The sequence below is a fragment of the Bombus vosnesenskii genome, unplaced genomic scaffold (assembly GCF_011952255.1).
Source record: "Bombus vosnesenskii isolate JDL3184/JDL3185 unplaced genomic scaffold, Bvos_JDL3184-5_v1.1 scf7180000013298, whole genome shotgun sequence".
Lineage (NCBI taxonomy): Eukaryota > Metazoa > Arthropoda > Insecta > Hymenoptera > Apidae > Bombus > Bombus vosnesenskii.
In genome coordinates this window covers 630,596-658,127 of record NW_022882948.1, presented here as the reverse complement: position 1 = coordinate 658,127, position 27,532 = coordinate 630,596, and the positions used below count along the sequence as shown (strand labels likewise).

The following is a 27,532-nucleotide window of genomic DNA, read 5'->3' as shown; positions in this document are numbered from 1 at the left end:
TCACTTCGTTCGCCGTATTTAATTTGACTCAATTTATAAAAGTTCCAAAATCCATTCCTCTCTGCACTGAAATCCAATTTCCTTTCCATCGAAATAACCAATTCCGAACTTGTAAGAGCTACATATATCGTGGGCTATTTTGCACCGTACTGGAGAGCATCGTACAACCGATAGTATCTGGAATTTTATCAATCCTGGCCGACTTAAAACGGCAGGAAAGCGATCGATAGGAATACTCGAGTATCCTGATAATACTCCTTCCGATCTCGTTGTCCCCGTTCTCAAATTCGGAACAACATTGATCTTCGATACGCGTGTGTCGTTCGTATCCGATGCACCGAAGCAAATTCGTGTGCCGGGTGTAAATGAATCAGAAGGGCTAAAGTAATTGAATTACGATCTCCCCTCTGCTCGATTCAGTGTCCGCTCACCCTCGAAGAAATCGCTCTCTCGAACGTAAATCTATTAAACACTTCTTTCTCACGAATATACACGATGCTGATCACCTCTGAATCGAACAGTGTTCGTTCGTTCGTTCGATGCAACAAGCAGGCGTTGACAGGGCGTTGAATTACAAAACCGGTGGCCATGCTGTACAGTATCGTTTGACAAAAGCGTTGAACCATCTCTGACAATCGCAAAAATCAATCTTCTCTCTCTCTGCGAGATTCAAACGTGGAGAGAAGAGAGTGGCAGGTCCCTGCTCGAGATTTTTGCAACATAGATTCTCCTTTTGACGGTTGTGTTTCGGCAGAGAGTCGTAGTTATTTACTTCTGGTTTTATATTCGGTTTAACGAATGGAGCTTTTTTGAGAGAGGTGGTTTAAACCGAGAGTCGTTTTTGTAAGGTGGAGAAATTTTGCGATAAAATTTTGTGTAGAATTTTACTAAATTTGCTGTATATGTAAATTCGCTTGAAAGGTTTACGTAATGATATAAAATTTATTAAATATTTTTATTGGTAAGATAAAATTGTACTGTAATTTTCAACGAAACCTATGTTAGAACGATTGATCATATTTTATTCGCCTCGATCGTCATCTTTTATTCATTATTCTCGCTGAGTGCCTTTACAATTTATGTCTTTTAACGTTCTGTGTATTTCAAACCAATTTACAAAAATCTTATTGTACAGGCCAAAAAATACACGAGTCCTTTTCGCTTCAAACTTCCAAACGTCGTTTAATAGCTGTGCTATAGTTTATCACGCTAGCGTTATCTTTCTATGGCGTCAATATTCTTATACTTGTGAACGGAAAAATTATATATATGTGTGTGTATTTATATATACGGGTTAAGAAAGAAACAGGGTCAGTCTGAAGCTGAAGAAGCAAATCGTGCACGGTACACGACTGATGCTCTCTGGCTTTAATTAAAATTCTCTTATTAGCCGCAATACAATGGGAAACAAATTTTCCGGGTGGACAGACGCCGGATATGTCGACACTCGAACGCAGGCCTCCTTGCTTCTGTTCGTGAACGTCTGTGAACGCGTTAATTCGATGGACATTGGTAGAATGATATGGGAGGGACCAGTTGCGAGTATTACTTAATTATCGGATATTTGAATATCCAGGTTAAATTTAGATTTCATTGAGAACATTATACCGTGTATACAGTTGCCCGTGAAAATACTCGAACATTTTTAGACCTCTTTCACGTATACACAAAAGGTTTCTAGGAGTATTCGAGTACTTTCGTTACTCACGTTAGATGTTATAAATCGAATTTATGGGGATATTTTTTTGACAAAAAGTAACCTCACTTTTAACAAAATCTGGTTCGATTATTATTGTTCCATACGAGATTAGCAAATGGCTCGATACTTATAGACGCCTTGGCGTACACGGTTATAACAGCGAACTCACCAGGATCCACGTAAGCGAAGTATGCACGAGTATCACGCTCGTACGCCAGTACTTAGTCACCGGCGAACTTATTCTCGACTTATATAGACGATTGTCGAGTCCATTGTCCAGCAATTTGTTCAATCCCACTGGAGAAGGCACGAACCTCCAGCAGGACGATTTCTTTTGTCGCTTGTCAAAGAAGGGGGACGTACAAACTTATTTAAACTAAGTACCCCGCACGACTACCGCGTTCTCCCTTTTCTTCATTTCCCCTCCCGCCAACGTCGACGACCTTCGTCCCGTCGTCGTAACTCGCCCTTTTCGCCTCGATCGTGTTCTCCTTTCGTCGACGTTGTCCCACCCTGCAACAGCCCGTCAACCTCCTGCCACCGGTCCGGAAAACTCGATTTCCGGTTATCGTCAGTCACCGTCGACCTCTCTCACCCTCTACCGACCCCCTCGTGCCACCGTGAAAGCTTCGAAATTGCATTCGAATGCACCGCTATTAGTAACGCCAAACGGCGATATAGCAGTCAATCAGCTGCTACGTGTTTGTATTACTATATGCGTGTATGTTTGTGTGTGTTTATGTACACTCAGGTTCATAAGCGTCGAGACACTTAAGGAAAATCAGAACTTGGAACGATTATTGTTAGGAGATCATTAACGCTTTGAAGCTTTGTTATTAAATATATCATATATGTTTATGTGTATTATATAAAGCTTCGTTTGAACTTTAAATTATGGAGAACGTATGTGTTATATATTTGCCTCATTAACTACACCATCGCTCGTAATTATTTGCACACTTCCAAATCGTTGTAAATACGTGAAATATACTTCAAAAGCGAAATTCCAAGCCTCTAAATACGCTTCGACGACGTATCTAATCTTGGCCTCTGTTCTTATCTCAGATCGGACTATCGACGAAAGATTTATTAAAAATAATTTTTTAATAATAAAGAATAATTTATATCTATACCTGGATGGATATAGTAAACATGTTTAATTTTTCGATTAGATCGTAAGTGTGGAAATATTTATGAACGAGACTGTACATTGAATTATACCGAAAAATCAGCATGGATTTGTTCACTGTGGTTTGGAGAATATTGTTACCGAGTTGGTTGATGGTATATTGGTAAATGTCGCGTTTATGATGGACAGGGTTTTCAAATTCGATCTGCAGTCCAGTCGTTTTCGATACGTCGTTCGTGGACACGCAGTTTATCGCTGGTGGGGGTGTTTGACGCGTTTGTGGCGACTGATTACAAAGCACGTCTGTTATATTACGTTTAACAACTACGACGAGTAACCCTTTGCGATTCAGGCAAATCAGTTTGTTGAACCTGTCTATTTCTGTTGTTGTCATTGCACAGCCTTGATCTTGTTTTACTAATCTATTATATCTTTATCGAAAAAGAAATAGCGTTGTTAAAATTGGATTTCAATCGATAAAGCGATAATCCATTGATCAATTTTGATTATTCGTAGCTTTCTAACGAGGGGGTATAGCTCAGTGGTAGAGCATTCGACTGCAGATCGAGAGGTCCCCGGTTCAAACCCGGGTGCCCCCTGGCCCTCCCTATTTTATTATGTTTTTAATAATTTTAGACGCGCGAGATAAAAACAAAAATTAGAAGGGTTTCACAATGTTCAGAATGTTCAAATTCAACCGTCGACAACTACGAACATATGGAAAAATTGCAATATATTACAAGGAAAAAAACTTTTTGATTTATTTAATTCTTCGCTAAAATCACCCCGTCCCTCCCAAAAAAACTGATTTATTCAAATGATTCAAAGTAGTACTTAAAAATAGTACTTAAAAATCAATTCTAATGTCGGCAACAGTTATCTATTCAGTGCTATAAATTACATTTATTCGTCGCTCTTATTAAATATAAATACACCTTGCTAGATTACAGTGTCTTTTTAAATTTGCTATTCCATGGACTTTCCTTTACCCGGCACCAAAATTGGCAAATACATGGGCTTATTCTCCTGTTGCTCGAAGGGAATCAAATTTGAATCGCTTACCTTGCATTGCACCTGTCCAACATAACCAGAAAAGCGCCCATTTCGCGGTCCGAAATTGCTGCAGATACATGGGCCTGAACCAGAACCAACCACACTTCGGTTCATCCGTCCTCTCCGACTCCTTGGCTGTTTCCGGCTTTATTTCCGGTTTCGGCGGTCCGTCCCTGAACTGTTCCGAAAAACTGGAAAGGGTCTCGTGCATGTCCGGCACCCCAGACTGTAAATCACGTTATCACCGTTGACACGATCAGAATCGAATCACTTTATGATTAATGTTGGGTAATACGTATGATAATAATAGCTGACGTGAGTGCCGAATGTGTATTACTGGTTGAAAGCAACTTATAGTGGTATTTGTCGAATGATAAGCTGATTATCGATCATTATTTCCTGTTTTAATAGTGTTGTATTTGATCATATACTGTGGGCGCTGTGTACGCATTTATAGGGAAAAGAGCGCATTTTAGTATTTTAATTTCATTATCGCTATTATACCATTCTAAATGCAATTTTCCCTACATTAAATATTTGATTTTAAAGGATGAACTATAAATACATTTGTATCATTTCATATAGATATATTTTAGGAAACAATAAGATTCCTTCCATCCCGTACAAGGAAGAAATGAATTTAATTTGTATAGCTTATATATCGAATATATCTATTATAATTGAAATTGTAAGTCATAATGATAAGTATATCATAAATATTATGTATTATGAATATATGTATATTAAAAAATCTTTCAATGTTTTAATTACTTACTTAATGTATTAATAGTATTCGTAATTGTAAGTTGTACTGTAATTGAATATTTAATTGATTTAAGAATATCAATTCTACAAGGAAAAGAATTAATAATTGCAAGCTTTCGCGATTTATATTTTTTATCGATGCGATATCGTTGAACGCGCACGGAAAACGAAAACAGATTAAAATTCGCGATTGCGTGTAAATAAAATCATAGCGGAAGAAGTTAAAATTGTAAATATGTAGACGTGGAATTATTAGTTATCGGAAATTGCGCGATGTGTACCGAACAAATACATCATCTATATCTATACGATATTTCCCGCATCAACTTTAATTATTGGCTTTCGCCTGTACGCGTAACATCGAGATGAGTAACTCATACTACGATCAAGGGGTTTAATTTATGTTTTATCGGTATCCTAACATTTTACATTATCACGCTTCACACGGTTCTCATTATCCGTTTGACTGACGGTAATTAACACTCCTCTATACGATTTGGTAGCTAATATGAAATTGGAAAACCGGTTGCGTATCACGTGTCATGATTAATTAAGGTAAGGTTTCCCTCAAACTTTTTAAGTAGAAATGAATATTAAAAAAAAAAGTACGAACTTTTAAAAATGTACTTGTAACATTTTACGATAAAACTATGATTCATGAAACATTATCTCGTAGGACGAAATAACTCAAGATAAAAATACACAGGTAAGATATTCGTCGTCTGACATAATTACAACAATAAATCAACCAGTTGTATCGGACAATTCCCTTCGCGATCTACTCTGACCTGCTCAATATTTGATCCCTTTAAAAATACGCACACTTGGGAGGAAGCTTTATAATTAATTCTAGAACCTCGACGTTACAGGCAACAGTTCCTACCATAGAACTTGGGAGCGATCGATCGACCAGCATCGATGTCACGCTCGCCTCCTAAAATAAACGCAGAATCCAATATTTCCAGAGCACTTACGCTGAATGCAAATTTATCCCTCATGATTCTTGCCTCTTCTTTCACGTTCCACACCAAAAACGTCGAAACGGAAACACACTGTGTCTTATACACTTGTCAAATTTCGTTTACGCGGCACTGATCGATCCTAGCATCCTCCGTTTCCGGTTTCTCCCTCTAACTATCGGTTCTCTCCGTTCTACGTTGTATTTTCTCAAAGAAGCGACGTCGATCGCTTCGAAATTCCGCTATATGATATTTCCATCGTGATTGCGGATTCGTCGAGCGTGTCACGTTCCGCGAAACCGTTTCTCATCGCGGGCAAAAGTGGCGTCGAGAACGGAACTTCCGGCACCCAGTCACGCTTCGTCGTTCGCCACCAGCTCCTCGACTTCTTGCCTCGTGTCGTTTCTCAATCCAATTTCGACAGAAGCTCGCTGACTTTCTCAATCTCGGTAGGATAACGAATATTATTGTCGGGAAAGAGAAGCTCGATAGTATCGAACGATAGGGCGCAGGAAGGAAGTGAAGAATTCTGTCAGTTTGATCGCGATCTTCTTGTACAATACGCTTAGAGATGCGATGATCTTGGATCGATCCGTAGTTTTGTTCCTTCGTCGATTAAACATTCACTTCGTCGAGGTCGTTGACCGAGGAATATCTAGAAGATGTTCAATCTTGAGCTGCTTCTCTTCTTCTTTCTTATATCTTCTTTTTGTTTTTCGTTTCGCTTCTTCACTTCGTTAGTCCGCTCTTCGACTGACGTTCCGCTTCGAGAAACAGCTGCGATTCGCGCGGATCTTGCAGCGATTTAGTAACGCGTTTTAAGTTCAGTCAGTTGATTACTGACTCGATTTGCGCGTCTTCGTTTGGAATTTTTTATTCGAAGATTCGAAGTGCGACGAAGGTTTACGTACGTACACTGTTTTGATATGCTCGCTTCTTCTCGAACGATGGGCGAAAACACTGTTTTATTTTATTTAATTCACTAATTTTATGAATTACTTTATAATTATCCGGAAAATTTTGAGAACGATAGAAATCTATCTAAATACGTACACATGTGTATCAACCTGTTTCCTTCCCCTTGAACTGTTTAAACGTGTTCGTTTAAAAGTTTCGATAAGAGAAATTTGCTACGGAGCATCTAGAGAGTAATACAAGTTTTGACACACCGTTTCAATGTGTTTTCTTTTAATCGAGCTGCGAAGGATCGTTCCTGTAGCACGTTACCGGCACTATCGTTTGTCAAACGTCCGGATTGCAGTTTCCATCCGGTTCGTATATACCTACGTCCCTCTTATACGCGTCCTCCGGTTCCGGCGTTTCTCGTTTCACCTGCAACGATCGTCAAACGCGCGACGTCGCGAGAGATTCTATCCGGCCTGTTCACGCGCATCGTTATAAATCCTTCGAGAGGACCGGGATATCGTTTTTCGAACGAATGGCCCGCTGTGTTTCACCTCGTCCTCGATGAAATATTCATCGTCTACGCGGGATTTATAATTTCGACGGGGAATTTATAATTCTCCTTTCGTTCGATCGAACAGCTGCCTTCTCTCGTCGATCACTCGCGATCTCTGGGAACCTTGATCGTATTTTATCGATCCCTCTAGTATTCCATTTAATCTCTGATTGATCGTACCGATAATGTCTTAGCGATCCTTGTGTTGTATCGTGCTTGACTGACCCTTGATCTATTTTATTTGCCCTTGTGGTATTGTATTTGATCCTCGATTTATTTTATCGATCTCTATATATGTTTGATATTTAATCTATCGTATTAGCAAATCTTTAATCCGCTGTATCGATACTTATAATATTCTGTTTGATCTTTGCATCTGAAGGAACAACTGCGCTCCTTTTTGATGATCATCGATGATAATTCGATTTTCAATCTGCGGTTTGTCGATTCTTACGATATTCTATTTAATTCCTAGTTTATTACGTTGATCCCTACAGTACTATACTTGATAGTGTAATTACGCGCGTTGCGTTCTAAGGACGAAGTTGTCCTTTCCGGAAGCTACGTGGGGCTTTGCGAAGGTTTCTCTTGGACACTCGGACTTTGTCGTTGTTGCTTTCTTCGTTAATGGGAAAGTACGAGTTTGTCGAGTCGGTGGAGGCAAATAGAGGGACGAGTTTGTGAGATGCAGCGTGAAAAATGAAATAAATCGTGGTTTTTGTTTATGTAGGGTGTTAGTTGCGAATTGTTGAGACGTAAAAGTTTCTTGGATTTACAGGACGAAGTTTAAAACACTGTTCGCAGTAAATCGTGATTTTAAAGTATGCAGAGTTATTCAAAATTTCTAAGAGTTTTATAAAGATACGTTGCGGTATGTTTCTTAGATTCGGAGATATTAAAAATTTCAGTTGGAAAGAAGCTTCATATTCGTGGAATCTCATAAAATCGCTATTTTATTTTGTACCGTGTCTTCTGACTACTAATCGATCTGGGTAATAAAATTTTCCGTCTCGAAGTCTCGATATTTAAGTGTCTTCGAGATCCACAAGTGCGAGTATCAGTCAGAAATTAAAAGTATTTTAGACTTAAATTTTCCAAACGCGAAAGCGTTGCTCAACGTTCAAACTCTCCAACGGCAAACTTCAATTCACAAAATCTCAGGACGTTCACGATCTGTGATCTCTATCAGTTTTATCAGCTCTAAAAATGTCAAACTTGGACAACCAAAGTCCAGAATATCGACGATCTACGAGCTTCGTTGATGTCATTGGTTCCATTAAAACCACGACTTTCGATGTCTGCCAATAACGTCGATAAAAATATAAATAAGTAATCCAAGAATGTCCACGACTGCGTTCAACTTGCGTTGAGAAGTATTCGAAAGACGAGTCTGTAAAATTCGCGAATACTCAGGATTTCAACTGTATTCGTCAGTTTTAATAACAATGACACGAATTTACGAGATCCAAGGATATTTACGATCCATCGATTCTTCCAATCTGAAATCGATAAAGTTCGAGAACGTCTTCACTATCCACGATCCCCGTCTTATAAAACTTTCAAACCTGAATTCATAAATTTCCAGGATCCACGATCCGTACTATCTTTGTCAATATCGTCGATAAAAATTCCAAGCTCGAGCCCGCAACATCCAAAAATATCCACTGCCCACGATCAGTTCGTCAGTTGCTGCATCCCATAGATCTTTCAGACTTGAATTCAAGAATACGATCCACGATCTCTATCGATCTCTGTCGATAAAACTATCGAACATAAAACCAAAAACATCCACAGCCTGCGTTAATATCATATCGGTAAAAGGAATTCAATTTTAACCAATTTCTCATAAATATAGAAATGGCAATTTCGACTCTACAAAGTCTGAGTACTCTCAAGATGCACTGTTCCCGTCAGTTCCCACGATCAACGACCCTCGAGGTCGATCGAGCACGACGCGGCCACGCAAATGAGACGATCCGGATGGCGATCCGAGCGCGTACTAGGCCGCGTGTCACACGCGACTGAGGATCGCGAGCTCGTGCTCTCAGAGTTTTCCCCGCGAGTTAAACCGCCGTATATGCTACTACCGCCGCTACTCTGCCACGACAGACATCCTCCATCCTTCTTCCTTCCACCAGTCTCTTCTCCCTCTCGAGCTCTCTCCGCTTCTCTCCCACCTTTTCATCCCCTACCCTTCTAAACCCCAACCAACTCTTTCTCTCCATTTCTCTCTCTCTCTGTCTCTCTTCCTTTCTCTCTTTCTGCCTCTCCCTTCCTCCTCCCCTCATCTCTCTATTTGTCTCTGTTTCTCCTTGTTTCTCTCTGTTTCTCTTTCGTTTCTCTCCGCTCCCTATTCGTCTCTTATCCAACCCCTTCCAAAACCACCCCTCTTTCACTCCGTGGACGCGCGACACACTGTAAACCGCTCCTACTAGCTGTTGCTTCGCTCACGGGAACCAAAAAATCCGACAGCCTCGCCGCATCTGATAAGGCTCATTAGTTTGCGTTAATTGCGCTGATTTTATGCACGATTAAAGGCTCGTTTGTGTTATCTGCGGCTAGGTGTAAGATAATGTGCTGGTTCTGGTTTTAGATAAAGACGCTTCTTGGAGATATAATGCATATAATAAATAGCTTTTATGGTTATTATAGCATTTGCGAATTTATATGTTTCTTTGGTATGGCATTTTATAAGTAGTGGTATGATTCTCTTTATTGCACTAAAATCATAGAGACTATGCATAAAAGTATGGAATGCAAATGGAATAGTACAAAATACGATGACATCATCATATTGATGTTTTTACATATAGATACTGTAGTACGTATTTGATGAAATTAGCTGTTTGTTATTGCACGTAGATCCTTTTATCGCTGTAAGAATATGAACTAGAAATATTCGATATATTTTGTGGACATAGATCTCGAATCTTGCAATTTTTATGCGTTTAAAGAAATATTAGCAGAATAATGAAACATCTGAAATAAAAATTTCGAAAAAAGCATCAACTCGAACCAACACAAAAGGCGTTTAGAACGGAAATTTATAGAGTACTTGTTTTTTTGAATAAAAATACACAGAAATCCTTCCGCATTGAACAGCTAAGGACAAGAAAACAATTAAGGGAAATTTGCAAACACGATGTCGAGACGATTCGATCGGTGTACTCTATTCGAATGTTATCGTTCGTCTATGGTAACGTGGATTCGTAACGTGAAACGACGCGCGGCCAAACGGCGATCTAAATCGAACAGGGGCAACGAGCCTCGTTAATGGAACGCTGGAAGACAAATGCGTTTCTCGATACAGAGCATTAAGAAACCCGTTGCAACGGCAAGCTGGAAAATAGCTGGAACTATACCGAGCTATCGGTTTCGTTGGTGGCTCGCGGCAGGAGTTACAGTTTATCTCGTTGCACCGCAGTTCGCGATAGTTTGCTTTGCTGCGGTCAAAAGTTGAGCTTTCGCTTGGGACAAGGCAATTTACGTGACAACGATGCAAGTTCGATCCTCTACTATCCCTCTCAAAATTAACGACTCACTGGAGAAAAATGTTCTTTGTCGTAATATTTATCCTATCGTAGGAAATATTTCCTTCTTTGGCGGCACTTTTCCGTGTCACCAAAAATGTGGTAGGATTGTATATAAATGTATATATATATAGTATGGGAATAACAGGTCGGTTAAACTAGGAAAGGAAAGCAACGTGAAAAACGTAAGAGGACGGAGGGAATATTTTATGGGGACTTCCGCGAAGTTTCTCATATTTCAAGATGAGGTAGGTCAGGTATGGTATCAACCGTGGAGAACGTGTTTCGAATTTATGACGGTAATAACCTAAGTATGCAGACTCGAAAAGTTCCAAATAAATCATCCTGATAATATTGGTCGTTAGGGAAGGACCGTAAAGAGGACGCGGTTGACGTTGAAAGCACGCAGCGAGGAATCGATAGCGAATGCGAATTTAATAGATTATACGACAAATATCCGATTCGATGGACATATATGTAAGTATGTGTGAACAACTTCGTGGTTCGAACTCTAACCTACCTGAAGCACCTATTCTCAGATTTCTGGCATTAAAAAAAATTCGGCGGCTGTTTTCGGTCGATGATATTTTGGAAGCTGACTGTCGCACTTTGCCATGTAGGACTTGTATTTTTATTTGTCGCCTTTTCCATGATTGAATTAAGATCGTTAATGAAATTTTATCAGTGCTAATACTCTCTTTCGTATAGGAGTAACAATTTAAAGATAAAAGAAGTTCTACAAGTAGATTTTATAAATTAGGATATTTCTATATTTTACATTTTTCATATGCTATATAGAATATCGTAGTTTGATGCTTTTAAGCTACGTGCAACGCTAAGCGTAAATGATTAGAGAAGAATTATAGATGAATGTTTTTTTCTTAAATTCAGTATCAAGCGATGAACTGTATTTTCCCACGTTCTTGCAGTGCTCGACTATCTCTGTCGCTCTGGCTAGGTAGGGTAAATTTTATGTATATTTGAACAAAATTCTGTATACTTGCTATTTTATATCAGTAGTGACGGAAATGAATAAAATCTTCCATATTGCGACACACAATCTGAGTTACGCGCATTACAGAGTTTATGCTTAAATGACATGATCTTTTTATCGCGAGTTCACTTTTTCAGCCAATTATAAATAATCTGTTTATTTCGATACACGGTTTCAAATCAAAAACAATCATGAAAAAAAAAATCAAGAACTGGAAGTCGAATACTTTGTCAGACATCGTAATATCCGTAAGAGAAAGGAGTATATCACGAGAGATTCGTCGTTTAGAAAGAATCAACGTTCCGCTGTCTGAAATTCGCGAAGCGTTAAATTAAATTTCCCAGAGGCGTCAGCCTGGCATCGAGAAGATCGATTGACACGAGACTATCGATATTTAAGCGATAACATCGCGTCCTCTATGAAATGATCGTTAACAGAGGCTTCCATTTTGCCTCCTCTTGTCATCCGACAATTCGAGAATTAAAACCTATACTCAGCTACCATATCCGCATCGATTTTATATTTTTCGTATCATGAATTAATTGTCAATACTTTTCGTCGAATTAAAAGCATTCCCCTTTTTTATTTTCACTTAGAAAGTCTTATCGTTAGCGTTACTATCAGTGTTAATTTTTCAACAACAAAGTGAATTTAACTAGCTTAACTTTCTCCTTAAGGCCTTCGCTGTAATTAATTAAAAGGAAAAACATGATAAATTTATTTTTGTTTTCTGCTTTTGACGGCTAGAGTTCGCCTGGTTTTAATTAAAAAAACGCTGCGGTAAACTTTCACTCGTGGTTACCCTTCAAGTGTAAAAAAAAGCGGGAATGAAAAGAAAGAACTAATTAAGAGACGAGAAAAAATAAAAGAACCAGGAAGAAGGAGAAAGATGACATCTCTGCAAGAACACTGGTAAATATCTTCGTTGCATAATTATGGATTTAGAGAGGTATTTATCGGTGAGAAGGCAGTGGTGCGTTCGAAATTCCTTCAAGTGCAACGCGCTTGTACCGCAATGATAACGGGCCTCGTGTAATTAAAGTCCTTGCTATCTTTAGGGGACCACTTCCGTTGCTGGATACACCGACTCGTTTATGCCGCTGCTACGTTTTCTCAAATATCCACTTCCCGAGTTGACGCCCACGATCTCTCTTCTCTTCTCTTCAATTCTCTCTTCTCTGTCTCTCCTTGATCGCGTTTCCAGATCTCGTCTGCTGATATCAGTCGACTTACGACTCCAGAGGTCAAGGTATATACATTTAAATTGCCGCGCTTCCTATATTATAGACGCTCCGCCTTGCTTTTATTAAAAAATTCCTTTTCACCGAAGCTATTACGAAACGAAATCGTGACCATGGCGTTATCTTTTTTATTTCGTAAATAAAGTGCGCGTTCTGTTTTGATGAGACGAAGCGGTTAACAGATGGATAATGATATGGATATCGATCGATCGTTTGCGTTACTGCAGCAAGAATTGATAATAAAACGTATAAAATGCTATCAGCCAGTCTTTTCATTTCGATTTCCTTTTTTTCGGGACCACTGTCGGAAGAGATATTTTTTCAGTGGATTTTTTCCATGGGACAATCACGATGAAATATTATCCACACCTGATAAATCGTATATAACTGACAAACGAGCATTTATTATAAAAAATTACCTCTAAATATTCAAGTCTACTGACGTAATAAAAGACTTCCTTCTGCTTGCACAAGTAGATATAAATCATGGTAACCATCTTCTTACCAATTGAATATTAGCGATATGAAATATACGTGTTTAAACGGGTTTCAAATTGAACCTACACGTATATAATCTCTGCAGTCGTGTCTCGCTACTATGTTAATGGAATTTCAAAGCGTTTCATACGATAGCGCGTACGATACGGACATAAGAGTTTTCTATGGCACATTAGCGGTGACTAAGAATTTTGTGAGTCAATGTTCGCTACAGTAAAGTAGAAAATTCCTCTTCCAAGCCCTATAACGCGGTACATCGGCCGGATAAATCCTCAAACTCGTACTGATCTCGCCGAAGGCGTCCAGTAAGCGTTCAAATCGAATGGCACGTTCATTAAAACGGACATTCAGGAACGATTTGTTTGACGAGCGTCGCGCTTTGGGGGCATAGACATTATCCGGGACAAGAAGAAAAAACGCAATATACTATCGACCTGTGTGTGCACGTCGACACAATGGCGGAGAGGGAAGGCCGTGCGTCAACGTTCGTTTGCTCAACGCAAACGTGCGGATCACGCGCTCGAAACGCGGTGAGAGGGATAAATACCCTTTCGAGCAACGCGCACGTTTCGTCGGCCACGCGACCTCCACGACATAAATTTCGTGGATTTAATAAAGATCCATGGCTTCCGGTTTTAGGGGTCGCCTGATCGCTATGCTTGCTCCGCGACCGTTGACCAACACTCTCTTTTTATTACGCGAGTGTATTCTTCGTCATATTCGAGTTTCGTCAAGCAATTTTGACACGTTATTACATTAGTAAAAAGATGAAACAAGTTGTAGGAATAGCAACCATTTTTCATTTTTTAAAGCGATATTGTTATTTTGCTTTCATTGATTGTCAAGTCTTTGTTCTCGTTTGTAATTAAAACGGAGAAAGGAAATTTTCTCGAATTATTATTATCTAAGCGTTGTTCTGTCTGTTATCGTCCGTACAGTATAACGCGGAAATTTGTAAGGGCGTCTCCAAACGATCGACAATGTCGTCGATATTTTAGGGTTATGGTTTGTCAATAAATATTATAATATTGACAATATTATATCGGCAATGTACGTTGATCCTTTCAGTTGAGAAGCTTGAAATATCGACGATACATACGGAACGTCTGACAGCTCTGTACAGGTTACAACGTAAAAGTAAAATTACTAAATATACGTAATTGTACATTTTTTGAAGATGGAGATATCCGAAATGAAGGTAGAAAGTAACACGTACAGAGAAATTGTATCGAATCTGTAGGGGAAGAATGGAGTGGAACGTGACGAGAGATTTGTTTACCGAATGCGGGTTATTTATTGCTTCGATGGGGTAATTGCTACTCGGTTTCCTGACGGAGCGATTGAATGATGGTTGGGAATCGATGATACGGTTTTGGCTAGTTTATTCGAATACGTGGATTGTTCTTAATCTCTGATTGCCTATAAATATGTTGCATGTTTCGTATTAAAATTTTATAGCGATTTTCGTGCAAGTATTTTATTACTCTTTCTATTAATCGAAATAAAATATTGCGATATGGGTAAAATGATGTTATAACACAGTAAGCTCGTTTTCTCTTTGGTTTTATGACATGTTAAACATAACAATGTTAAATATAATAGAAGAGACTCTGGAGTTTCGTGATACCGTGCAAAACATACTGTCAAATAAATTAGTTTATTTATAACATATTTTATTTTTTCTAGTACCGTGCCACGTTAACGAGGACATTAATTAAATTATTTTAAAGGTCGTGTTTTGTATCTCCAACGTTCCGCTGTTTTCGCACGAACTTTAATATAAAACTGATAAATTAAGACGATAAAGGTAGTATTACTAGGTCGCCCTAAAAGTTTCAATAGATGCACAACATTTTTTATTTTATCCATTTTGTTCATTTCATTACTACAAAATGAATCATACATAATTCAATAAAATAATATAAGATTGTTACTCATCTATTATTTCCTTATGAAACGAAAGAAACTTTTGACACGACCTAATATAAAATTCATGAAGTAATCCGATTCACGAATAATTTACGAGCACATATTAATCGAATTCTCTATGTGAGATTCTGCTTTGAAAGCGGTGATCAAGTTTCATCGACGCCTATGCAAGGGCGTCACGTTAAACAACGGCGCGTGTCACGTTGCTACATCCGTGGGTGGCCCATCCTATATATTTAGAGGAAGTTTTCAATAATTTCTTATTGAATTTATTAACACTTACGAAACCGCTTCAGGGGCACGTACACGCTCCAACTGTCGGTTCTCTGGTGCGCGGGAAAGGAAAATATTGTTTCAACTAGTATTGCTTCTTCCAATTTCATTCGTCCAACAGATCCACGCGCCGTGTGTGACACGAGCCTGTCAATTGTTAATTCTTCCGCCGTCAATTGGTAATTTTTCTGAAAGTCTACCGTGCTTTTGAGGCGAAGGTATTTAACATTAATGTAGAGATTAAAACGCAACCTTCCGTATTATTCGCATAAGCGATTGAAAGTAAAAAACGATCATAAGTTTCGAAAAGTATCGAACCTAAAATTAGAAAATTTCAGATATACCACGCACAGACCATCGCGACAACCGTGAACGATATCGATGAGAAACTTCAAGCAGGAAATTTGAAAACAGAACGAGCATATTTTCCTATTATCTTGTCGCGCTTGACAACCTTTTTCTTCTTCGTTATTTTTTCCGCCCGAATCATAAGACGAGACCAAAGAAGCAAACAGAAAGGAAGAGAGAAAGCTAATGCACAGTGGCGCACGAGATACACATTCGTATTTCTTAAAGCGGTGGCGACGAGCGTCGAGCGGAGAACAACTCGCGGAAAAACCAGTCGCGATATTCTTATACACACTTCGCGTGTAATGGAATACATTTTTGCACTTTTCTCGCTGCTCTTTTTCTCTTCGCCGACTCTTTTTCTCTCCTCTCGCCACAGCTCGTTCCGCAGGCTCTTTCCGTCGCACTCGACGCTCGCTCGGTTCGAAATGAAAACGAGCCTCAAAAGGGCTTTGTACGCGCTTCCGTCACGTTCGATATTCGTGCGTTCTTTTATGCCGTCACGTTTTTTTCCGTCCTGCGAGGATTTCACGTGACGCTTAGAAAGAAACAGAGAGCGGCTCGTTTTTCCAGAGCAACATCGACCAACTGACGTTTGCCGCCTAAATTCCTTTTTCTTCCACTTCCTTCTTCCCTCCTCTCTCGCTCTCTCTCTCTTTCTCTTTTTGTTTTTCTCGTATTTTGTCTTTTTGTTGGTTGATTCTCTTTTTCGCGCCGCCTACGCTTTTTGATTTCTTTTGTTCGTTATTTGATTGCGTATAACTTTGTCACGCAGAGAATCGACACTTCACCGAGGTAAATGAAATCGTGATTGACGAGCTTTCTGGAAAAAGCGTGCACAAGACCAGATGGTAAATCGAATAAATTGCGTAGGAATTTTTCCCTTATGGTTTTCCGTTTAATGAATACGCGTTCGCTTTGACTATTCGTCGACGACAGACAAAGTATCGTTACCTCCATGGAACGTCGAATACGAAATTATTCAACAAGTTTCTCTTTTAACAGCCCTTGTTCCATAAAAGGAAGAGATTCGGCAATCATTGTCGAAAAAAAACCTCTATACATGTACACTGACACTCGAGTACTTGAACGCTTCCTGTAAAAAAATTGTACGTGTATGTTGTTTTACGAGACATTTTGAAATTTCATTAGCAACAACGAGACACCAGCGTCATATTTGTATCGTTAAAGTTTGAAACCAATGTGAAAACGCGTTACGTATATGTATAGTGAAAAGTTTTGTACGCGTCGAAATACTCACTTTCGCGAGCCACTGTAGACAAATACCAAATTACACACCGCATCAACATGGACTCTCTAGTCATCTCGTCTTTCAGCCGCAGTCAACTTCTGCCGCGTCTACGTCGCGCGAAACAAGCGAGACTGGTCTCGCGCATTCCTAACGACTTCATTCAGAAGTAACTCGATTTGTGGGCAGGCATAAAGTGAATACGTCAAACAGCTTGTTAATTCAGATTAAATGGCGCCCGTGCGGCAACCGGCGTTTCTCGCAAAACCCCCGCTGCCAATTATTTAGTCGGTCGTTTCGCTTGAATCGCTCGTTCGACCGACTCCTGTCCCCGTCTGTTTCCCATCCTCCGGCGTTTTCATCGTCGAACGCCGACTAACGAATACCGCAACGAGCATCTCTCCCTGCGGTCCCTGTCCCTCTCTGACCTTCTTTCCTCTCTATTTGCCGTCGCTTCGTACAGTGCCAGTGCCTGGCTACTTGTCCGTTCCGGATCCTTTCAAAGGAAAAATCCAACGTAAAAAAAGAAAGAAAAAAGAATAGATGCCACCCGGATGGAACGCGGTCCGATTGATTGGAATTTTGCGGTCGATGGTGATTAATAAGCACCACCATAGAGCAGCATCGACTAACTTTCTTTCGGTTCTTTTTAGGCTCGTCCTTTTCTCGTGGTTTCTTGTCGATGTTGTTCGTATACGTTGATTAGTTTTCATTTCACTTCTTCCTTTTCTTCTTCTTTTTTTTTTTTGTTGTTGTTTTTGGGAGGATTTTGTGTGGGAAGAGAGAGAAGAGAGGCTGGATTATTCGAGCGATACGCCCGACCTGGTATCATTTGGTCTTCTTCTTCTTCGTTGCGACTCGTTTGTTTAATTTTGCGAATGATGTAAATTTTCTAATTTAAAGTCGAAGTAAATTCTCTAATTTTCTAACCTCTTGCGAGTCTTGTTGGCTATTTTGCGTTTGATTAGATTGAGAGAAACTTTTGTTTTCTGTTTTTCTGTGGAACAGCGAGGTGGCTTTATAGTTTTCGAACGAAACGCTTGATCTAGAATTCAAAGGGTTTTTGGTAGAAAAGGTAAAGAGGAACGCGACTATTCGATTGATATCGATGGGAAATGAACCAACCTCCCGTCGTTGAGACGTTTTTGACAGGGAATTTCTGCGATTTTGGGAATGGAAGCGAACGAAGGGTGCGTTGGAGAGCTCCGAATACGATTCGTTAACTCGGAGCATGCGTTTGTCAGTATGTGAACACGTAAACGGTGTATTGGATCGTATTGATTTAATGAAAAATATTAAATAATTATCGTTGAACGAAGAGTTATTCTTAGCTTTAAATGATTTTTACCGATATTGTAAATTAAAACGTAACTGGATCTGCTCTGTCTCTTCGTCTCCTTTCTGAACAGTTATATATAACATTAGATAGATATATGAAACATAAATATCATGACAGACTTGAATTCAGGTAAAGTCATTCAAACATTTCTCATATAGGTACTCTATAAATGACTACAATTTAAAAACGATAAAACAAATAACGCAATAATAGAAAAAAAGAAAGAAAGAGGACACACGTTTCTACTTTGATCGTTAAAATAAATCCTATATTATTTAACGCGGTTAGTTTTTTATTATTCAGTGCATGCCTGTAGACAACTAAATTGCGCACGAATTGCATGCAGTCTCCTTACAATTGACACGCGACTATTATTTGACCGACGAAACGTTCTTACCACAGTCTCCTGTTGCTCTCAGAGCGATGCGGAGGAACGTCGATGGCAAGCTGCTACCGTCCATTCCACTCGCTTCCCTCCCCCAAAGTCTTTTCCTTTCACGTGAAAACCGGTTAAAAATGCCTCCCCCAGGAATGTTAACGTTATATAGTAGCATGTAACGTAGGAGTTAGATATATAGTGTCCTGTTTTTCTCAGCAAAACCATTCTACTACGTTCTGCGAGTAAAAATAAGACCAACCACGTTAAAACATTTTTACCAACTTTTTACTACTTCGGTGTACCAATTCCAAACAATTTAATCACGCCATTGATTAATTTCGATCTTCTAAATGAAAGAAGAATCATGTCCCTTTATTATTTCCTTCAATAAAATGTTAACACATTCTCCGCCACTTGTAAACTTGTATTAAATCATCATCTAACGATTTAATGTCAAATTACGTTACACGATATAGGCAGAGTCGACTTAAAAGGAAAGATATATATCAAAAAAGCCCCAAGAATGCCCAAGAATGTCCGAGGTGCTCAAAACCCAAGGAAGGTCTACAGTGCGTTAGATTATGTTACAGTCTACTAAAGCAACAAGTTATTTCAACTATTTCTCCGTCACAAGCGACTAAAATCTCAGTGACAAAGACGTCAACGATAATCCTATTTCCACGATTGCGATACGTAGCTAGCGAGTCTCTTCCCACGTATTCCTGACCACGATCCATTAATTTCGACGATGCTCGCCGGCCCAACGAGTCATCCTGTCCGCCAGTGTCCCCATCCTTCTTTTCTAACCATTATTTTTCTCTTCGACATCTTCGTGATGCTGTGCCACTACTCCTCGTAATTGCGGCACAATCGTAGCCCGCAGGCATTAAACGCGCGCAACTACCAAGCCAAGCCAAGCCGACCAAGACCTGTCTCCCTCCACCACTTCGCTGATAGTACCGAAGACAACGATAACAATGGTGAGTGAACAGAGTTACGAGAACAAAGAAGTAAACTAGGGACGACGAGAGGAGCCGTGCGTGTAAAATATGTAGATCGCTCGAAATTTTCGTCCCATATTCCAACGTCAGCGTCGCAAATTCCGGAAAAATCGCGTCCAGGGGAATTGGGGCTTCCGTCGTCGAGCTGACGTGCCTAGCCTCCGGTGAATGATCTCATTTTCCCCCCTGGATTGCCATTCATACGCGTTTCAGCCTGTAATTCGTCAAATCCTTTTTTCTTTTTTGTTCTCTCCACTTCCTTCTTCGTCCTTTTTCTTTTTTCCTTTTTTAATTTTTTCAAATGGATAAAGTGATTGGGAAAGATTGATGGGATTTATCGGAGTTAGTCGGTTAGGTTGAATGGCGGAATATGTTTTTATGAGATGTATTTTTGACGTTCGTTGCGCGATGTATTGAAGGCAGAGAGTGATTTGTGGCTTACCAGTGAACGTGCTTCGTTCACGTAGGTTTTCCGTTTTTTTTCTTTTACTGTTTTGCGTTGAAGGGAGATAGAGTTTGACTCGTTTCGAGCGACAGGTTGATCGAGGGTATGTTAATTTAATTATAATCGTTTCTTTTTAACGAAGCTTTAATTTATCGTTGGTGGAAGACGAACACGTCTGCCTTGAGCTGTTACGAAAATCATCTGACGAAATGAACACGTGGAATCAAGCGATTAAAATTGTCCAATGTGAAATTTCTCGAAAGTTGTTTTTCGATTATCGTGTTGAGATATATCGGCAAACTGTATCTCGAAATTGCAATTCGATGGGATCAGTCTGCGTCAACCACACGCACCGCAACTACGGAAATGAACGATCGCCGATCTCATATACGTTCCGTCAAACCCATCGTAATTGCAATAGTACAGGCAAATAAGCCATTAATAGCTTCTTATTAATGTAATTTTCGAGTTATGTAATTTTTCATAATATTATAGGATACATAAAACGGCACATAATTCGATACAGAGAATATTCATTTTATGAGAATTCTGACGCAATTTATCTTTCGTTATTTAATCACTTTTGGACTAGAGTTTTGTCCTCCCTAGATAATATCAATCGTACAGAAAAAATAAAAAGAAGCATAAGAGTTATATAAAAACTGACAAAATGCAATTTAATAGGTGTGATTAGGTATATTACGTGAGCATTATACATGGCAAGATTCGTTTCTATAGTAACAATCATTTCCTACTTCGTAGAATAATCGGAGAAATTTCCAGCCAACAATAGAATTTCCTCTCACGACAGGCAAACAAAAATTCCGGTTACAAAAGGTTAATAATACGAAGGTTCGCCGTGGAGGCAGCTTCAACCTCTTTTCGTCTTTCCTTTTATAAAGGCTCGTAGATTCCGGTACGTATCGAAAATGGCGCGAACCGCTTTCACAGACAGGGCAAGCTCCTTTTAAATGAAAACTAGGATCGGGATAACCCGGCTGAATACAAGAGTTCTCCGCGAGCTTGAAACGAGTTTACGTTGTACGCGCATTGTGCCAGACGTTGAGATCCCAGGGTCCCCAAGATATACACGTCGTCGAAGAATTCGGCCTGACTTTCATACGAAACCGCTTTCCTCCGGCCAATATTCTTTAGGCAAACATCGTCGTCGATTCTTCTTATCTTTCGATTTTTCAGCAGCCCCTTCGCAGCTGTTGGATATTTTGTGAAAGATTACGAGATTGGAATCGGAGAAAATAGATGTTTAGACACTGTTTGTTTGAAACCTAAATAATACGAATAACTAGGTATGAATATAAGCAAAGGAGATAGATATGGAATTATTTCGATTAAAACAAGAAATGAGTATATTCGACTGTAAGATAAAGTGAAAAAAGCGAATAAGAAGTAAAAGTTTACTTTTATAACACTCAATTCTATAATAGAGAGAAAGCTTCAGTTTTTTCCATCTTTGATATTTCGGGTCGCTTGCACGAAAGTTGTAGGTACTTTGGGATTTCTCGATTTCTGAAATTAAGCTTCAAATATGTGCCCATGATGTGGAAAATTTGAATATTTCTACCACCATCCCATACTCGTAACTTTCGAAAGTTTTTGCAAATCTTGTAAAATTTTACGCGAATAAAGGCTACACATGCTAAACAATCCAATTCAGCGCGCCGGTTATTGCACTCAAAGTCCAATACCTCGTCGCTGCAACTTAAACGAACTAACAGAAACTTAAACCGCGATCGAGGCAGCTTTTCACGATAAAAATTCACCGCTCTTAAAATCTCTTTGCAACAATTTCCTCATTCTAATAAACCATACCGAAACAGCTTTACGATCAAACGCGCAAATTAAATAACTCCCCTGAGGGGTAGCTGTTTGAAAGTTAAGCCGAAGGGGGTGGTTTCCGACGATTACGGTGAAAATGATTCAACGAAGTTGCCAACTTTAAAGCACCGTTCAACCTGCCCACGAAGGCACCTTTTACAGATTTTTTCTTCTTTTTCTTTCCTTTTTTTTTTCTTCTTTTTTTATTCCAAGCGTAGCGTGAAGTTCGTTCTAATCTCGCAACCGATAAACCGAAAGTTGCACCAGCGAAGCAACCTCGGCGTTATTTCAGCGGCTATCCCACGGGAATAAACAAGTGCAATATCTTGCATCGTTTCAGCGATCCCCGTAGCGTCTGACCTAGCGCAAATTTTCCATCCCCTGCGGTCGTCCTTCGAATTTGCATAAGCACGTGCGAGTGCTTCTCGTTCTGCCTGTTGTTAACACGGTTACTCGAAAATTGAAAAGATAGCGAGCTAGTTTTTAGTTTTGAGAACATAGAAACTTGCCTTTCGACTGGTTGTAATTGCAAAAATTTAACGCAATTGGTTGTTGTTCGTGCACTTAAGGACATCACAGATAGTCGTTTCTACGAAATGAAATAGAAAAACGAAAGATTCTTTTCTCGCTTACTTTTCTGCATGTTAGGTACACTTTAATAGAATCTATTTCCATCCACTGCATCTTTCCTTCTTTTCTCTAAAATTGAAAAATTATTCCACTTCGATATTCCGCGTAAAAGTATTATTAGATTTATCTTGTCGCGAGGAGAAAAGATAGAAAAGGAGTATTTTAATTAACAACATCAGATTACAGCGTTTATTTGTCGCATAGACCCAGTTGTTTGAGTCGAAACAATTAAAGATTGCGTCTGAAGGAAGGAGAAATTGGCCGAGAAGGGATTATCTCATCCTCGACACCGACCAGCCTGAACGTTTAAATTACTCCTACGACATTGTCTCGTTTGTTTGAAATTCAATTATCTCAATTTCGACTTCTCGAACGTCCAACTTTGCTCCTTATACAGTATAATGGCTGCACTGGCATTGCCGATGCATTTATTCGCTTCTAAATGAAGTGCATTCGGACGAACGATCTCCCTATATCGTAAAATACGCTCTTTGTTATTATTTATATTAAACGATTGTTAGAACGATGAGCAATTTGTCGATTCGCGAAAAATGAAATTGTCAAAATTACAGAATGCCCAAGATTTTGTTCGTTTCGACGTTTCAACCAGGATTTGGTGTTGTTACGTTACAGAAGATTGTATTAATTTGTGACAATCTGTAACTATGTGGTTACATTGCTACGAATTCATAATGTAAGAATATCGATGGTTAATGACGATCACCATGGCTTGAGGTAATTTTTACTTACGCTTACTTAATTATTTTTTACCCTCGTTGATATTTACTCACCGCATTGTCCGGAGCGTCGTACCCGAGATTATCGACCCCAGTCATCATTATAACTGAAAAAACAATACGTCGTTTTAGAAAGAAAATGGTAGATAGATGATTGGAATAATAATTTTCAAAATACGAGTAGTATTTCGCTGTTCGGCATCGCTCGCGCCTAACAAACAATAAATTCAGTGCATTCTCAAACCGTAAGACAATCGTTGAGAAGTGCGAATGAACTATAATGGAGCTGGTAACGATCGAACTAACAAGATAATAGATGCTCCGGTTAAATTATGCGATCTGTATGGAATGTCTTTGGTTAAAGCGTCTTGGATGTCGAATCGTTTGCATTCTTCGAGCGCGAAAGTATCGCTACAAATTGATAGTCAGTTACCAATCAGAATAATAGAAAATGTCGATGAAGTTTCGAACTAGAAATTATAATTATTTTTTAACTATTTCGTTTTGTAAGCGCAAGAAGCATTAATTGGTCGATGAACTGGTTTCAGACACGTTGTGTATGATATTTCTGGATTTGACGTGCAAGAAAATTTTGTTGTCGTAGAAATGCGGACGATTTACGATTGTACATGACACAACGAATATTTGCGATGTAATACAATGGACAAACTTTCCACGTATATCACAAGAATTTAGAAATATATTGCGGCACGAACAATCCATTCACATTATTCTACACAACTTACTTCCTTCCTGTGCGACCATAAAAACTTTAGTTACCTAAGTTTTTGCAATCTGTACTACTTGAAGTTTCCCAGTGCAAACTGTCTTCTGTGCCTTCCTAAAAGAATGACTCTGAGATATTCTCAGCATGGTAATATAGCAACGGTAGTAATAAATATTACTATTACACAGACGATATCATATTAATTCAGTATATTTCTATCAATATGTTAATTAGTTATACGAATAAAAACTTTCTACGATAAATAGGAACAATCGTTAACTTTGCTCACGCTTAAATCTCGAAATTCTATATCTCAATCATTTGTTCGTTTCACAGAATTTTTAACGTTTTAAGAGAATATCTTCGTAATTTGCTCAACAAGCTCGACATTTTTCAACTTTGAAGAAATATAATTGGATTAAAGACGACAAAACAAAGACAACAGAGTTGATACACTTAATTCTTCATCCCTCTTCGTTTTTCCCTCTCGTACTAACACTAATTCTTCGTGAACCATTGTCACGACTTCCTGGTAGAACGTGACCCAGTGGAAAAGGAAGAGGAATGGCGGACCATCGGTTTTTATGTGGATCGAAGATAAGAGTCCTCGAAGAGAGACATCTTTAGCTTCAACACGATTTCACCATTAACGATCTTGCCGCGATTGCATGCATCGAATTTTCGATCGTTTACGCGACCTTCTTAAAACACAGATAAATAGATAAAAAGAAATTTTATGGAAAAACGCTTCACGGTTGTTTTCGAAAGAAATATAAAAAGTGTAGAGAGCGATGCTACAGAATAGAACTGTGAAGCACTCGGTTAAGAACTTAGGATTCTCCGGAAGAAACATCGCGAGAATGCGTAGTAGTTGGTATTGAGAAAATCCGCACTCAGTTAGTCACCAGCTTGAGCGGCCCGCACTCAATTAGTTACCACCTTGAGCGGCCCGCACTCAATTAATTACCAGCTTGAACGACCCGCACTCAATTAGTTACCAGCTTGAGCGGCCCGCACTCAATCAGTTGCCAGCTTGAACGACCCGCACTCAATCAGTTGCCAGCTTGAACGACCCGCACTCAATCAGTTGCCAGCTTGAACGACCCGCACTCAATCAGTTGCCAGCTTGAGCGACCCGCACTCAATCAGTTGCCAGCTTGAGCGACCCGCACTCAATCAGTTGCCAGCTTGAGCGACCCGCACTCAATCAGTTGCCAGCTTGAACGACCCGCACTCAATCAGTTGCCAGCTTGAGCGACCCGCACTCAATTAGTTGCCAGCTTGAGCGGCCCGCACTCAATTAGTTACCAGCTTGAGCGGCCCGCACTCAATTAGTTACCAGCTTGAGCGGCCCGCACTCAATTAGTCACCAGCTTGAGCGGCCCGCACTCAATTAGTTACCACATTGAGCAACCCGCACTCAATTAGTTACCACCTTGAGCGGCCTACACTCAATTAATTACCAGCTTGAGCGACCCGCACTCAATTAGTTACCAGTTTGAGCGGCCCACATTCACTCAGTTGCCAGCTTGAGCTTCTTCCCGCACCGACTTAGTTGCCAACTCATACGGCCCGCACAGTCTTGTTATAATATGTCGCTATTAACTGTTATCGAGGCCCCGCGGTGGTCACCGGTGACCACCAATAAGATAAACGGTCCATTGGGCGAGAATGTTGTCTTACATCGTCAATTTATTATTATTTTGCCATTATATGCTTTGAATAATAAAAATACTCTCGTGGCGTCCTGAACGAAACATGTGATTTCTGCGTGGCAGTCAAAGTGTTAATTCTCCTCGACTTGAATATTTCATTCAGTTCCCTTGAGACGTTCGTTGATTTTTCGTGCACGATATTAAAAGGATTTCCTGAGCAATTTTTCATGCAAATCATTCAGCAAAATATTGTTAAATCTTTACGCTAGCCGAAAATGAAATTTTCTTCGTGATTCGATAATTTAGAAATTTGTTGTAATTTATGTAACATTGTCTCGCGCTTGCCATTTTTCTAATGTATTTTTCTACCTTTTATATTTTTCACCTTTGCAAAACAATGTGCAACAAAGCATCTATATTTAGTTATTATTATTTTTTACAACTGTCGCCAGTATTACTTCGTTCTTTGATCTTGGAGAAATCAAGCCTAATGTAAACCTTTCTGAATACGCGATTTTACACACTTTCTTTGTTCTCATGGTAATGTCAACTAAACAATGATTTGCCGACCTCGAATAATCAACGGAAGAGAAAAGTACATAATAGCGGAGTAATAGCATAGTACAGTAAGATAGCGTGTCCCCATATGGAGAAACTTTCGTTTTCTCCGAGAACGCCGTAATGAAAACGTTTCCCTGTTCATTATCCTATCGCGATACGAACACATGCTGAGTAATTACGCGAGTATTAAAAAGTACGAACGATCGAGTAAGCGTTCCATTTGTCGACTTGGAATATAAAATCTTGTTTTCGAGTTCAATTATACTTTTTATAGGAGCAAGTGCTTACTCAGAAAAGCAATATCCTGTTTCCCGGGAGAAACATAAAGATCATAGAAACAGGCCGCTTTTAATTTTGTTGATTTTATTGCTAAAACAGCTGCATACAAATACAATTGGGAAGTTTTACTGCCGCAAGCTGGTAAAAAGTCGTTTCTATTAAACAGAAAATATTCGTTGTAGTTCGTTGGTTCGTAATTTTACGTTCAATCATAACATATCGATAAAATTGCGCACAATGTGACGTTGTATAATATTATAACACAAAATTTTAACCGAACGATTATCGATAATGATATTTGCTATGCAAATAGCAAATGAATTTAGCGACCTTCTACAACCAATAAAAGCAGGTATAAAAACTCGAAGGTCGAATGGACAAACGAGGTACCAAAAATGAATTTAAAAAAAAGTGACGATTTTGGAATAGCATAGTTGCTGAATTGTATAGAAAATCCTAACAGGCGAATGTTTGAAATAAACTCTCGAATAAAATAAAATTTCTGAGTAAATTAATTCTAAAATATTGAAAATAATCTTGCGAATACAGTAATCCCGAAATATGCGTAAAATAAATTTCCAAACGATAGACTAGAGTCTGAATGATATTAAAATATATCAATTTCTAAATAAGATTCTCCGACGTTTAAAACGTAATTTTTCAGTAGTTAAAGTGGAATTCTAAAACATTTGAAATGAAATTCTAAAGTATCTAAAATAATTCCAAAATATTTAGAATAAATTTCATGATAAGACAATCCTATTAAAATGGAAATTCTCAAATAGAATAATTCTAAATCGTTTCAAACAATCGTCAA

At 39.1% G+C, this 27,532-nt stretch overlaps 1 protein-coding gene and 1 non-coding gene across 5 annotated transcripts in view; one reads left to right on the top strand and one right to left on the bottom strand.

Annotated features, from left to right (window-relative positions):
• Positions 1 to 27,532, bottom strand: part of LOC117233656 (solute carrier organic anion transporter family member 4A1) — a 46,553-nt gene that overhangs the window by 14,724 nt on the left and 4,297 nt on the right. For 2 of the 4 annotated variants that reach the window (XM_033494154.1, XM_033494153.1), the window contains exons 2-3: positions 23,548 to 23,600; positions 3,891 to 4,107 (exon numbers count right to left, since the gene is read on the bottom strand). In XM_033494154.1, coding sequence (XP_033350045.1) covers positions 3,891 to 4,107; positions 23,548 to 23,595 — 265 coding nt within the window. In that variant the 5' untranslated portion in view covers positions 23,596 to 23,600. Of the gene's footprint in view, positions 1 to 3,890; positions 4,108 to 5,620; positions 6,666 to 23,547; positions 23,601 to 27,532 lie in introns of those variants that run through there. The other 2 variants (XM_033494155.1, XM_033494156.1) reach the window with 2 other exon arrangements.
• Trnac-gca lies at positions 3,356 to 3,427 on the top strand. Its single transcript has one exon. It is a non-coding gene; the product is annotated as a tRNA-Cys (tRNA).